The sequence below is a fragment of the Bubalus kerabau genome, chromosome 13 (assembly GCF_029407905.1).
Source record: "Bubalus kerabau isolate K-KA32 ecotype Philippines breed swamp buffalo chromosome 13, PCC_UOA_SB_1v2, whole genome shotgun sequence".
Lineage (NCBI taxonomy): Eukaryota > Metazoa > Chordata > Mammalia > Artiodactyla > Bovidae > Bubalus > Bubalus kerabau.
The window spans coordinates 38,077,696-38,092,807 of NC_073636.1; the positions used below are offsets into that span (position 1 = coordinate 38,077,696).

General features: G+C 46.3%; 1 protein-coding gene across 2 annotated transcripts in view; it reads left to right on the forward strand.

Annotated features, from left to right (window-relative positions):
- PCSK2 (proprotein convertase subtilisin/kexin type 2) overlaps positions 1–8,903 on the forward strand; it is a 241,550-nt gene extending 232,647 nt beyond the window's left edge. For both annotated transcript variants that reach the window (XM_055544038.1, XM_055544039.1), the window contains 2 exons: positions 4,582–4,809; positions 8,417–8,903. In XM_055544038.1, the coding sequence (XP_055400013.1) occupies positions 4,582–4,809; positions 8,417–8,903 (715 nt within the window). The remainder of the gene's footprint in view (positions 1–4,581; positions 4,810–8,416) is intronic.
- The last annotated feature ends 6,209 nt before the right edge of the window (positions 8,904–15,112 follow it).

The window sequence follows — 15,112 nt, forward strand, 5'->3', positions numbered from 1 at the left end:
TGGAGGGCCAACGGGAAAGCTTTTCCAAAACAACCTGAATGCAGTAAACAAATTATCCTGTCTAAAACATCTGCCCATCAGGACCATGAAAGAGGGAGAAGGACCATCTCTGTGGCTCCAGGGGACAAAGGGAACCCAGTCCTCTGTCCTGACCAGTCATCACCTTGTTGTTTAATCTCATAAAATGCTTTTCTGCCAAATGCTTGAAAATACCTTCTTGATTCCCCAGAGATCATTGCTCACATTTCCCAGGGAGTCCAATATTAGTTTTGCAGGATATCTCTAGTGGGGGTTAGGTGGCACTATTGGTAAAGAACCCGCCTGCCAATGCAGGAGATGTAAGAGATGCAGTTTCGATCCCGGGGTCAGGAAGATCCCCTGGAGAAGGAAACGGCAACCCAATCCAGTATTCTTGCCTGGAGAATCCCTTGGATAGAGGAGTCGAGGGCTGCAGTCTACAGGGTTGCAAAGAGTTGGACAAAACTGAAGTGACTTAGCACACACACACACAGCTATCTTCCCATATGTGGGGTTCTCTCCATGACTCCAGACTTACTGTGGGGTTCTGAGGGGATCATAAAGAGGCAAACTTATGGCCCAGGAGAACCATCCATAGTAAAGCAGCCCACATTCTGGGCTAGAGCAGTGTTTCCGAAAGTGACCTTCCAAGGAATGATTTTGTCATGTAAGCCCCATCAAAGTATAATAGACACAGAGACAAGTGCACACATGTTAGGGAAAGCTCAAAGACTTCTTATAAAGTTAACACATCCATGTAGTATTGGTGTTAGTCACTCAGACGTGTCCGACTCTTTGAGACCCAATGGACTGTAGCCCACCAGGCTCCTCTGTCCACGGGATTCTCCAGGCAAGAACACTGGAGTGGGTAGCCATTTCCTTCTCCAGGGAGTCTTCTCTACCCAGGGATCAAACCCTATCTCCTGCATTGCAGGTGGATTCTTTACCATCTGAGCCACCAGGGAAGCCTTACACATCCACGTAAGCAGCACCCAAATCAGGAAACAGACAATCACCTAAGTATCAGTATGAGCATTTTGGTTCAACATTATGTCTGAGAGATTCCTCCATACTGCTGTTAAATATTACTTCCTTCCGGTCCCACACATCTTAATTCCTTCTCTGGGTGATGTTTCTGAAGATCAGCTCAAGCGCCTCTGCCTTCATATCTGTTCCTCAGATAAAGTTCTGATGTTCTAACATGTGGTTCTCTCCTGCCTCAGTCCCTGGCTCTCCCTCCCTGAAACTCAGGGCTCCTGACCTCCTGTGCTTTTTAAAGTTTGTCACCTGAGTAATGCTTGCCACCTCTGGATCCTTCAAGCCTTTGGCAGATGTATGGACAGGTCCATGGAAGCAACAATTCTGGGTCCTGTCTGACGTCATCGTTGTGTTCATGCTGTCCACACATGCAGCTGAGGCTGTGAACCACCATCTCAGACCCATGTTCTCAAACCCCGTGCACAGAAGCATCACCTGGACACTGTCCTAAGTGTGCATCCTCAGGCCCGCAGCCTCCAGGAGGTCCGATGCCGGAGACCTGAGGTTGAGACCAGGAATCCATGTTTGTCACAGGTTCCCACATGGTTCCAGAGCTGGTCCACATTCTGTGAGATGCTCTCCTTGGGATAACTCCGGGACCCCATTGTTGGCTCCCTCGGCATGACAGGGAGGGAGCTCAGCTCCCCCCTCTTTAAATATTGAGCTGTCTGTCTGTCCGCCCCCCAGACTATAGCTCTGAGACCTTTCCACAGCCTGCTCATAACTAGTGCAGAGCCTGGACATGATACACACTCAATAGATGCTCATAGAATCACTTCACTGTGCCAGTGCTTTTCCGTAGGTCTGTCTTACTTTTCCAACTCTTATATAAACTATTTAAAAGCGTGACCTATTCCTTGCCTATAACACTGAACACAGTGACTTCCATACTGCAGATATTCTGTACGTTTATTTTGTATTAGTTAATAGGTGTCAGCTACAACCCTTGAGCTGCCGTAGTAGGATTAAAGCTTGAAGCAGGTTGTGAGATCCCTGTTTTACACAATGGGGCTTCCCTGGTGGCTCAGACAGTAAATAATCTGCCTGCAATGCAGGAGACCCAGGTTTGATCCCTGGGTCAGGAAGATGCCCCTGAAGAAGGGAATACCAGTCCATTCCAGTATTCTTGCCTGGAGAATTCCATGGACAGAGGAGCCTGGCAAGCTACAGTCCATGGGGTCCCAAAGAGTTGGACACAACTAAACTACTAACACTAACACGCTGTCTTCTGTCAGGCCTTCCAGGTGGTGCTAGTGATAAAGAACCCGCCTGCCAATGCAGGAAACATAAGAGACGTGAGTTTGATCCCTGGGTTGGGAAGATCCCCTGGAGAAGGGCATGGCAACCCACTCCAGTATTCTTGCCTGGAGAATCCCATGGAGAGGAGCCTGGGGTCACGAAGAGTCAGACACGACTGAAGCAACTTAGCATATATGCACATCTTCTGTCAATTCAGAAGTTGCTCAGAATGTAAAAATAGGAGGGACTCAGTGTTACTTTTCAGGCATAAGCAAATGGTTGTTCAACCGGTGTCACAAATTCTGACACTGGAGTATGGGCCTTGCTCTGATTTAGTTTAGAAATGAGAACATCCTTGTTCTAACACATTCTTTCTCATGTGCCCCATGAGAGTAAATCCATGCAGAAAGGTCTAATGGGGTCCCTCAGGAAGCATAGCACATTATTGTGGCAGAACCCCTTGCAAAGGTGAGAGCTACTCCACCTGCCAGCCAGCCCTCTGCTTACCCCGAAGTTAGCGGTTTATCAACACGTTTGGGTTATCAACACTTTTTGGGTTTATCAACACTTTTGGGTTAAATGAATTCAGAATCCTGTTCCACCAAACCACTGAGCTTTCAGCCACAATCAACGTCAGGAAATTTCACGTTGTTCACCTAGTCCACGTGTCCAGGGGACCATATGTCCAAAATAAATATGTTCTTAAATTTCTCAAATAAGCATTGACTTTCCTTGAAACTTTCTCCTTAAAACCTGAAAGTCTACATTTCAAGAGTGTATGAATCACAAGTGTCTTCTGACTCTGATTCAAAGCTTTGAACCAGTGAAACCTGCCCATGATGAGATTTTATCAAATGAGTGATGTTCTTTGAATCATTTGATTCTGAGGAGAACTGTAGTACAAGGTTTTCCCAACATTGTTGACCATGACTCTTAGTGAGAAATACATTTTGCATTCCAACCCAACACATAACACACACACACACACACACACACTTTCCCCATATTACAGTGACACTGTCATTCTCTTTTGTTCTCTTCCACTCGTGACAGCTTCATTTATAAAGAACCTTGTTCTCAACCTCAGCTGTCTCCTGGAATGACCCAAGAAGTGTTAACAATTTCCCAAGCCTGGGTCCCCCTCCCAGAAATTCTGATTCACTTAGTCTAAGATGTGGCTGGAGCGGTTTGGTCTTAAATGTCCCACAAATGATTTTACTGCACAACCCAGATACACAGCCCATGCAGTCAGTCTACCTTCTGGCCCACAAATGGGTCATGGCTGACATTTTGCAAAACACAGACAGTGAGTAATAGTAGACACTAATTTCCAAAGACACTTCTGCAAGCCAACTTGTTTATTTGCTGAATGACGAGTGTGCCGAGGAGGGCCATCCTAGGCCTTGGGGAGACAGATATTGTGGCTGTTGTCTCTGCTCTTGAAGAACTGGCAGCCCATGTTCCCAAATGGAATGCTTGCAAGTAGCCAACACTCAGGTCCAAAAACAAAGCTCAGCTAGCACCCAGAAGCCCCTTGTGTCCCTTCCAAACACCACCTGTGCAAGACCCACCATTAACCTGACTTCCGACAGCACACATTCGTTGTGCCTGTTTCTCTTCTTTAAGTGACTGTAATCGTATAGTTCTCCTCTGTGTCTGACTTCTTTGGGTCAGCATTCTCTTCATCCCCGTTATTCTGAGTAGCTATAGTTCATTCTCACTGCAGTGCAGTGTTCCATGTCCAATAAATACGTCTCATTTGGCTTATTCACTTTACTGTGGATGGGTATTTGGGGGCTTCATAGTTTGGGCTTATGGACATTTCCAGTACATGTATGTCTGGTGAATATATACACACGTTTCTGTTGGCTACACACCTAGAGATGGAACTTCTGGGCCACAGCTTAAGCATGTGGGCAACATTAAAAGATAGAGTCAAATTGTTTTCCAAAGTATTTGCAATAATTTATGCTCTCATCTGCAAAATACTCAGTTGTCCCTCATCTTTGTCAGCACTTGGTACTTTTTCATTTTAGCCATCCCAGTGTGTGTCCACTTTTGCATTTGAAATATATTTAATTAGGAAAGGCAAGACTTTTAATTGATGTACAGCTATACCTATATTATAAATAATGCATGGATAATCCTCCCTTGACTTGGGGGTTCATAGATGTTCCAAAATCTTACTGGAGGTCTACGTGCTATCTTAGTCATTGTGTCTCTTTTTCCTTCTCTTCACCCCTGTCCCATGCCCTTGTCCTTGAATTCCCTGCCTCTGGTCCACAGCCTGGGTCTGACCTGGAGAGACATGCAGCATCTGACTGTGCTCACCTCCAAGCGGAACCAGCTTCACGACGAGGTCCATCAGTGGCGGAGGAATGGGGTCGGCCTGGAGTTTAATCACCTCTTTGGCTACGGAGTCCTAGACGCAGGTGCCATGGTGAAGATGGCCAAGGACTGGAAGACAGTGCCCGAGAGGTTCCACTGCGTGGGTGGCTCCGTGCAGAACCCAGAGTAAGTTGGGGCAGCAAACTCTGCCATTACTCGTGGAAAATACCCTAGAGACGCTGCCACCATGCTGGCGACCATATCAGATGCCCTCTTCTGTCCTCCCGAGATGCACTGGGTTTGATTCAGGGACAGCCAGCTTCCAGGCAGAGCTGTAGCATTGGGCAGTTTCAGAGTATCCAGTCTCCAGAGTCCTAGGGCCTGGAACTTCCATTCCTTATTGCCAAGAGGGAGAGATTTACAAAGAGGGACTTTGCTAAGGGGAAGCCCTTCAGCATCTGTGCCTTTGTAGGCTCTGGGCCACAGCAGGTGGGGGCCGTGGGCAGTGTGACGAGAGCAGGATGTAGTCAGCTGCGTCTTGGCTTACTTTCCCAATTAGCAGAAAGGTGGTACAACCGCAGTATTGAGGAGAATGAGCACTGGGGCGCCACTTAGTCATGGTTTGTGTTGACATCAGACCTTGTTCTCCACGATGGTCCCGGACAGGAAGACTGGGTTTCTGTTGATCCTCATGCTCTATGCTTTTCGGGGGAGGGGGGTGGGAAATGGAGAGCGTATGCCAGGATGAATGATGGTCTCCCTCCCAGGTCCAAGTGCACTGAGCACTCTGTCCTAATTCAGATACTTTCTGGAATTTGGAGCCAGAGGCAACACTGGAAATAGGCCATCTGATGCCCTCATGTTAGTTAAGGAATCTGAGGCCCTAAAGTGTGACCATCCCAGAGACTCACAACCAGCTGGGAGCTTACCCAGTGTTAGCAGCATTATATATTTTTTTTAATCTGGAAAAGTCTTTTATTATGTTTCAGCTGTTCAGGTTAAATTCATCTCACTATATATATAGATGTTCTTGCCTATATGTTTCTTACAGGGTTTTATACAAATTCATCAAGAATTTACCTTTCCCAAGTGATCTGTTGAGACAGTTTTATTCTCAGCAAAATACACATGTACACATATACTATGACAGCAATTTTAAACTTTAAAATATATAGAAATTTCTTAGGGAAAAAAAAAAGGGACTTCTCTGGTCATCCAGTGGTTAGAACTTGGTGCTTCTGCTGCAGGGAACCCAGTTTTGATCCCTGGTTGGAGAACTAAGATCCCACAAGCCACACAGTGTGCCCAAATAATAGAAAAAGAAAGTATATAGAAATGTGTTGGTTTGTGTGGTAAAATACATCTCTCAAGGCCCTACTCCTCAGAGGTTCTGATTTCTGAGATTTTGGATAAGGTCCAGAAGACTGAATTTTGTGGGTGGTCTCAGAAGCATTATTTTAATGAAAGGAAACTTGAGAGCTCTTTTTTATAAAATTTATTTAATTGGAGAATATATCCTGTACAATGTTGTGTGGGTTTCTGCCATACAACAAGGCAAGTCAGTCATGAAAAGTGAAAGTGTTAGTCGCTCAGTCATGTCAGACTCTTTGAGACCCCATGGACTATAGGCCGCCAGGCTCCTCTGTCCGTGGGGATTCTCCAGGCAAGAATACTGGAGTGGGTTGCCCTTCCCTTCACCAAAGAATCAAACCCACATTTCCTGCACTGCAGGCAGGTTCTTTACCATCTGAGCCACCAGGGAAGCCCCAAGTCAGTCATAACTATATGTGTATATCCCCTCCCTTGAGAGCACTTTCAGCATGAACTCAGTTGGGTTTCCCGAGGACAGGAGCCTAGCCTGTCCCATTTGCTGGTGTGTCCTCAGGGCCTAGAACAGCACCTGGAATTTAGCAGTCATGGGATCAATATTTGTGGAATGAATGACTATTCAGCCAGCTTCACCTGGGCACAAGGAAGGCATCTAAACAGTGGTGATAGGCTATAGGGCGGTCACACCAGCCAGGGAAATTTGGGGTGGGGGAGGTCAGGCCTTGTTGGAAGGGCTCTGGTCTCCTGGGTCCCTCTGCCCCCTCACCTCCCCCCCCACCCACACCTGAACTTGATCTCAGGTGCTGATGAGCAAGGTCTGGGGCAGATGCCATGCTGGAAGAACTCAGGCTGGGCAGCGAGGTTCCAGGGGCAGCACCCAGGCCAGCTGGGCCTCTGGCAGAAGCAGCCCTCACTGTCAGGAATCAAGCTTCTCTGGGGCCAGCCGCAGGGCTCCATGACCCCCCGGCAGCGGCCAAGTCTATGCCGGGCTGCGTGGAAACGGGCTGGGAGCCGCTGAGTGGCGACTGTAGGGTTTATGAGTCTCCTCAGCGCTCATCTTCCCAGAGAAGCGGTCAACTCGAAAAGCAATTTTCTAAAGAGACTTTATCAGGAGAATCCATGAAGGATGCTTGACTGAAATAAAAGGGAAAAATAGAACTGGCTGTGAGGCACCTGCGCTGGACCATCCAAGTCAGTGAGCAGAGGCAGCCTGGCCCACCACCCCCCGCCCCCAACAGCGTGTTCCCCGAGCATCCTGTCTGGCTCAGCCCCCACCCTCCCCTGCCCACTCAGCTTCTTGAGCAAAATGTTAGTTGCTCAGTGGTGTTGGACTGTTTGCAACCCCATGGACTGTAGCCCACCAGGTTCCTCTGTCCATGGGGATTCTCCAGACAAGAATGCTGGAGTAGGTTGCCATTCCCTTTTCCAAAAGATCTTTCCCACCCAGGGATTGAACCCGGGTCTCCCGCATTGCAGGCAGATTCTTTATTATCTGAGCCACCAGGGAAACCCCTGAAGGTCATGACAAACTCTGAATTTTAAGTGAATTTGGAAATCAACGTTAACACTTGACCTGAATAGCAGAAGCAGCTCAATAGAGAGTGGAGGGTATGCTCAACTGCATACCGGTCAGGTGTGGCCGTGACCAGTCACTTCTGAGCTGCAGTCACATTGTTATGCTAGTCATAGCAATCACTTTAGCAATAATTTCTCTTTATCAAAGTACTTAGTGCTGTAAAAGAAAGAGTTCTGAGCTCCCGTCTCACTCTCAGTTGCCCTGGTGGGACTTAGGTGCTGACAGTTGTTTTGGTTTTGGTTTTCTTTGAGATGATCTCAGGAGACACAGGTGAGGAGGAGGGGATGTAGACAGGGAAAGAGAACAACCCAGTAGAGAAGACACTGAGGATGCACTGACTGGCACCTCGCTGCCCTGGGCAACTAGGCTCAACCCCACTGGGGACACTGAGTTGTCCCCACCAGCAGTGAGGAAAGCAGGCTGTATTGACTCACCTCCTCCTGTCAATCATTGGTTAGGGTTTTCCCTTCCGGATCAAATCCCTGACATTTTGCCATCAGAGTCCACAGGGGCCTAGGCTGCAAGAGAACCCAGCAGAGACCTGGGAGAAGTGGGAAGGGGATCAACTGCATTGGCTGCATCCCACATCCAAACAGATCAGAGACTGCAGGTGACTTTCTCAGGGTCACACAGCTGGTATAATAATTAACCCCAGACTCCCTGCTCTCCCCACTCCCCAGAGGGGCCTTCAAAACCCCTAGGAATCCCCAATCAGTCCAGTGATCAAGACTCCAACTTCCAATGCAGGGGGCGTGGGTTCAATCCTTGGTGGGGGAACTAAGGTCCCACATGCCCCAGGATGCAGCCAAAATTTCTTTTAAAAATAACAAAAAACCCTGGGATAGTGTCCCCACCCCTCACTGTGTCTCCTCGATACTCTGCCCTCAGGAAAATTCCGACCACTGGCAAGCTGGTGCTAACGCTCACGACCGATGCATGCGAGGGGAAGGAAAACTTCGTCCGCTACCTGGAGCATGTCCAAGCGGTTGTCACGGTCAACGCAACCAGGAGAGGGGACCTGAACATCAACATGACATCCCCCATGGGCACCAAGTCCATCCTGCTGAGCCGGCGCCCCCGGGACGATGATGCCAAGGTGGGCTTCGACAAGTGGCCTTTCATGACCACCCATACTTGGGGGGAGGACGCCAGGGGCACCTGGACCCTGGAGCTGGGCTTCGTGGGGAGCACACCCCAGAAGGGGGTGCTGAAGGAGTGGACGCTGATGCTGCACGGCACGCAGAGTGCCCCCTACATTGACCAGGTGGTGCGGGATTACCAGTCCAAGCTGGCCATGTCCAAGAAGGAGGAGCTGGAGGAAGAGCTGGACGAGGCCGTGCAGAGAAGCCTGAAGAGCATCCTTGGCAAGGACTAGCACCTGGCCCCCCTCCCCCATCCCCGCCGCCCCCTCCAGGCACCTAGCAGTGACCCTCCCCCTACACCAGCGACGCCCACGTCTAGATCTGAAGCTTCGCTCACTGTCAGTGATTCTTTTCATTCCCATGGAAGCAACCTTTTCTATTCTGTGCCCCAAATACAATGCTCCCACCCATACCTCTGTCCTGTTTGTGACTTCAAGGTCTTCATTTCTATCCTTCAGATAGGTGATATCGTGCCAACCAACCCAGGACAGCTCTCCCCCTCCATTTCTTTCATAGAAGAGAAGAGAAAGCATTTAAATAAGCCAGCCCTGGGGACTCCAAGGACGTTTTATTCAAGATCTCAAGGGAGGACCCATTATGTAAAAGGAGGAGCCAGGTTTATGAGAGGTGAGCTCTGAGTCTTTTAAAGCCCAGATGCTGTAAATCCTTTGGGGAAAGATGTGTTGACTTTTAGCAAGATTTTCCAGGGATGTAAATGAAGGTGGCGCGAATCGAAAGTCCCCTAGTTACCAGATGGGGAAGATAGAGTCCAAAAGCATGAACGCAGGAAATCTTACCACCACGGTCAGCACTGTAGCTTGTCTGGCTCGCCAGTGTAATAGGCGTGAGACCTCAGAGGCCTGGCTGCCTCTTCATCAGCCTCTGCCTCTGCTCTGAGTTATGGTAAACTCTGGGAGATGCCCCCTTCACTCTCCGTGTGCCTAGTCTTCCTCCAGCCCGTTTTCTGGGGCTCCTCGCATAGTTATGCCAAAAAAAAAAAAAAAAGGAAGGCAGGATGGAGGCACATCTAGGAAAGAGTAGCTTAGTAGGTCTTAGCACAGGGATGTCCCTTTCCGTCGCTGCTCTGGGGCTTCTTAATCTGATGAAGGGGAGAGAAGGTGAGCATTTTCTAGAGCTTTCCACACACGATTGGAGGAAAACAGCTTCTACAGTTGATGAGTTGGGGAAATGGCCTCTGTTCTGGAAGAGGTGTGTGAAGGCAAGGGGTCAGGTTTGGAGAGGTGGGCAGCCACTTCACAGGAACCCCCATTTGGATGGAGCTCCTTCCCACTGAAGGGGGAAAAGCCAGCTCATCTCCCCGTAACTTGAGACCCGAAGGAGGCAGAAACCCTTCGCACAGAAACCACTACAGTCAGCTGCAGCTGTGGCAGCCAAGCAGTCCAGGAGGGGCTTTAATCTGCAACCCAAAGGCAACATGCCCCCTTCCCCAGTCACCCCCAGAGACAGCATCTCATCACCAAGTAGAAAGGCTTTCCGAGAGGCTGTCACTTTGTTCTCCTACCCAAGGAAGAGCTCACCAGTGCCCCCCCCAACCCCCCAGAACTGATGTGTTGGTTTGATTTGATTCCCAAGAACTGATCCACCCCTTCTGGCTACATTTCTCCCTTTCCGTGGGAGCAGCCAGGAGTTCCTCATCTCTAAGTTGGCAACACAGAGCAGGAGGGCCCTTCCTTGAAGGTGGGAAAGCCTGGAAAACCCATGTTCTTTCTCTTTTCTCCCATGTTGGCATGGATTTCTACCTTCTCTAACACCATATGATCTTCTCTATAGAATGCTTTATGATGTAATAATATTTATGATTTTTAAAAGAAATTTATTACATGTTGCAAAGGTCTTTTTAAACCAGTTTAGACTTAAAGCAAAAATAAATGGAAATCATCAAAATTTCATTTCTCATTAACAGTCTGAAAATAAACCAAAGGACATTAAGTGTGCATGTATGTTTAACTGCACACATAAATATATATACATATGTAGACTAATACACGTGTGTATATATGTGTATATATCTTTATATACACTTGTATAACTGTATATACACACATATACCTAAAATGTGTGTATGTGTATTTACTGAAGAAACAGATACCACATTCATTTCTAAAAGCATATTCAGAGGATATCAAAATGATTCTGGCTGAAGAAAAAGGCCAGTGGAAATTCAGGTGAAATGTTCATGAATTCCCATTACTTCACCTCTGTAATTTTGCACCTTTCTGTATAAACTTTAAGTATCTTATATAGCAGCACAGATACAAAATAGTTGTCCATATTTTCACAGTTGTGGTGTAATTTATGAAATTAGAGAGTAACTTATCAGCTTCTTAATAGAAATGGCAAGTTTTGATATGAGTATACAGTACATAAAATATATATAGTGCTATTTAAAAATATTTGGTCTCTATTTCATTTTTTGCATCAGTATTAACACTAAAATATGTTCAGCTAGTGAGGTTTTTATGATATCCTGATTCTAATGCAAGAGATAGTTATTTATAGTCATTTATTTTAAAAAAAGAAAATAAGTGAATAATAATCACGTTAACATTGTTATTCCCTGTGACAACATTTTATAAGTAAATTTAAAAATACATGATGTAAATTAGGAGATTCAACAATAAAACATTACCTTCCAGAAATTATGTGGGATGTGATATGTATTACATAAAAACACTTCCATCCATTCTGGGAGAGAAAATTAAAAGTTGCCAGAGAAAGAGCTAGAAAGCTTGCTTTCATAAATATGCATGAAAGATTTAAAATTAGCAAATAAATCATACACAAATTATGATCTACAGCAGCATTTTTTAGACTCAGGTTATACCACATTGGCAGTTGTCATATAAATTTAGGAAGTTAAAATCAGCATTTTGGAGTAGAATAGGATAGCATAACAACAGATCATGCATATTAATGACAACAATTGTTTCCTGACTTTTTTTTTTCCAGAAGTGTGTGTGTGTGTGTGTGTGTCTGAGTGTATTTGTAATACATTTCTTATTGGAGTCATGGCCAAAGATCTTTCAGAACGCTCTTCTAGAATACATTCACCAAGCTAGACCAGTTCTACTGTAGTAAAACAGCCCCCAGATCTCAGAGGTTTCACACAACAAAGGTGTGTTTATCATTTACACAAATTTCATGGAGGATCTGGGTAACTCCCCAAGACCATTTGCCATGCAGTGGCTCAGAGATTCAGGCTGCTCCAACCTTCACCCTTAGGTTTGTCATAACAGCACAAGGCTGTGACGGTCAGTAGGCGAGAGAAAGAACCCATGAAGACTCACACCCTCTTCTGCGTTCAGTACGAAGGAGACACACAAGTCATTTGACATAGTGTGTGCTCGCCAGTCCTGGTCAATGACGCTGCTACACAGGAAGCAACCAAGAGATAACAGGATAACTAGTAGAATCCTCGGTGAGCACCGGGGTCTCTACCACAGAGAGGACTTGATAATCCCTTAAAACATATTCTTACATATTGATTTACATGGCAACCTGTTCATGAAAAGTCTCTCAAACTGGCTCCACCCATGTGACCACACACCATTCTAGCAAATCTGGAGAGTTATTCATAAAAATACAAATATCTTACATTTATCATATTTGTTGTAAAAACAATTTTCAGTTTTGTCCTGTGATCCACTACTTACAAAACCCAACTAGTAAAATCTTAAAAAAGCCTGTGGCTGAAAACACATACTGAAAGGCATAAGATCCAATCTGATCTTATGACGGACTGAATGCTGCTTTTCAACACTTAGGTCCAAAGAATGATTTCCCAAAGATAAAATTTAAAAACTGGTTGTTCCTGGGACTACCCTGGTGGTTCAGTGGTTAAGGCTTCACCTTCCAGTGCAGGGGTTGAAGGTTCGATCCCCTGGTTGGAGAGCTAAGACCCCACATGACTCAGGGCCAAAAAACCAAAACATACAATAGAAGTGACATTGTAACAAATTCAGTAAAGACTTTAAAAATAGTCACATCAAAAAATATTTTTTAAAAAACTGATAATTCTTACAGACTCACTACCATGCATCATTGTTGTCGTCCCTTATAAATTACGAAGAGCGGTTTTCATGAGAGCGATGCCTTCATGGGTTGGCATCACCTGAGAACCACACATTACAAAACCTTTAGGAAACGCAGCCAAGCATTTCCTATTTAGAGAGAAAAGTGCATTAGGAGGATTGGTGAACTCATAGCCAGAGTAAGTTTTTGGATGCCAAGAGTCTAATTTGATAGAAATTTCTAGAACTCAGGATGCCAAGATTAGAGACACTGGCTGTAGGAGAGGACAAGGGGATTGAAAAACACTGGGAGTTTGCCGTAAACACAAGCACAGGCTGGGTCTTGGGCCAGCGAAGGTGATTTGATTGTAGCTGCCATGTGGTCTTCTGTCAAAGAAGGACCGAGTTGCAGAGGGGCGGCAGGGGGCATGGTGGGCATGCAGCACGTGGGAGCTTAGGAAATGCAGAGTCATGATGGAAGCTGGGGACAGTATCTGAGTGCTCAGTGTAGGGGAACACAGAGGCCAGTATCAAGGGGGATTCTAGCCTCTGAAGAGCTGACGTCAGTTGAGGACCGGGCATGGAGAGGCCCGCCCCAGGCGAGCTCTTGGAAACCCCTCCACCCCCTCCACCTGCCAACGGTGAGTCCAAGCCCATGCACAGCCTCCCAACACCTTATTCGGCTTCCCAAGGACACTGGCAGCGGGAGAGAGGGTGACCTGCACCTGGATGTCTAGGAAAGAGGCTTCTTCTTCGCTTTATAAATTAATCAACTCCTACTTGAATTGGTCCACTAGTCTCTTGGGCATTTCATTGCCAAGAGGCCTTTCCTTGGGTTCAAGCACCTCTCTGTTGAATTTGGTTTTGAGCTTATAAGGGGCCAGGAATAAAAATCTGACCTGAAGTAAATTTCCCAAGCCAGCCTGCCAACTTCATTTTTCTTCTAGAACTTAGAAGACATGCACTGTCAATCTGGGGATAGAATAAACAAACTGACGATGGAGAAATGCGCTCGGCCCCAGAGATGACGACTCTAATATTCAGTCCTAGGCGGTTTGGGATGGGATGCGGTGATTAGAAATCTCAGCTCACAGGGTTTTAGATGCCCAAACAGCCAAATGAGGCTGGGAATTCCTTAGTTCTAAAGTGAACTGTTACCAGTTCCCACCTGGATGGCTTCAGGCCACCCCACCTTCACCATCCCAGCATGGCGGTCTCATGTCATAGCGCCCTGAAAGATGTCCTGGTTCACCCAAGAGGACAGCCATGGGCTACTCCAAGCTGGATGGAAGACAGAGACTGCAACTTATCTTTTTTTTTTTTAATTTTATTTTATTTTTAAACTTTACAAATTGTATTAGTTTTGCCAAATATCAAAATGAATCCGCCACAGTGCAACTTATCTTTTTCCCTTTTGACCCTATGTCCTGGAACTGGCCACAGGTGACAGATAAGCTGCCAGGTAACTCCCTGTCACAAGCACGCTAGCATGCAGGTGAAGGTGAGTTATTGACTAAGGATGCATCTCCTGATAGAATATACATCTCCACTCAAAACCCCATTTATTTGAGTAAAACATAGGTCAGCATGGCTTCTCTGTGGCATTTATTTGCTTTCATCCAAGCACAAGGGATCAGAGTCAAGCATTTGCAGTAACTGTGGTACTTAAATGATGCTCTTCATCATCAATGTGCCAAGTGCCATACAAGTTTTGAGGTGACTTTACTCACCACTAATGGTCCAACTACAAGTCCAGGATATAGTACTTTAGGATAAATTTGATCATAATGGTTACTTGGAGATTCTTTCTTACAATAAAGCTTCAAGTCAAGGAGAGACTTCAGTGGAATTTTCCAATATGAAAAAGAAAAGGAAAAAACCAGCAGCAATGCCAGGTAAGCAGTATCTTCTGATGCAAGTTGGATTTTGTATGAGACCTTGTTGGTGCGTGTGCCCTACAGCAGGGATCAGCAAACCTGGTATATAAATGTAAATATTCTTGATTTGTAAATACAGTTTTATTGGAACCCATCACATATATTTGCTTTTGTGTTGTCTGTGGCTGTTTTGAGGCTAACATGGCAGAGTTGAGTAGTTATTAATACAAAAGAGCCCAAACAGCCTATAATCTGGCAGAATAAAAGTTTTCCAACCTTTACCCTGTATCTCTCTCCCTGGACAGCCCCATAGGTCACCATACACACCAAGCATGCTCTCTCTGTTGGGGGTGTCCTCTGGCTGCAGAGGTGCACAGGACCTCACGTGCAACAGGCAGAAAAGCCAGGGAATCAGTGCCCCAGAGCCATGCTCACCTGGAGAAGGAGGGGGAGCTGATCCACAGACACCCCAGCTTCCTCACCTCCTGTAGGGATGACTGATGATGCTCTACCTGGCCTCTTCCCTGCAAGTGG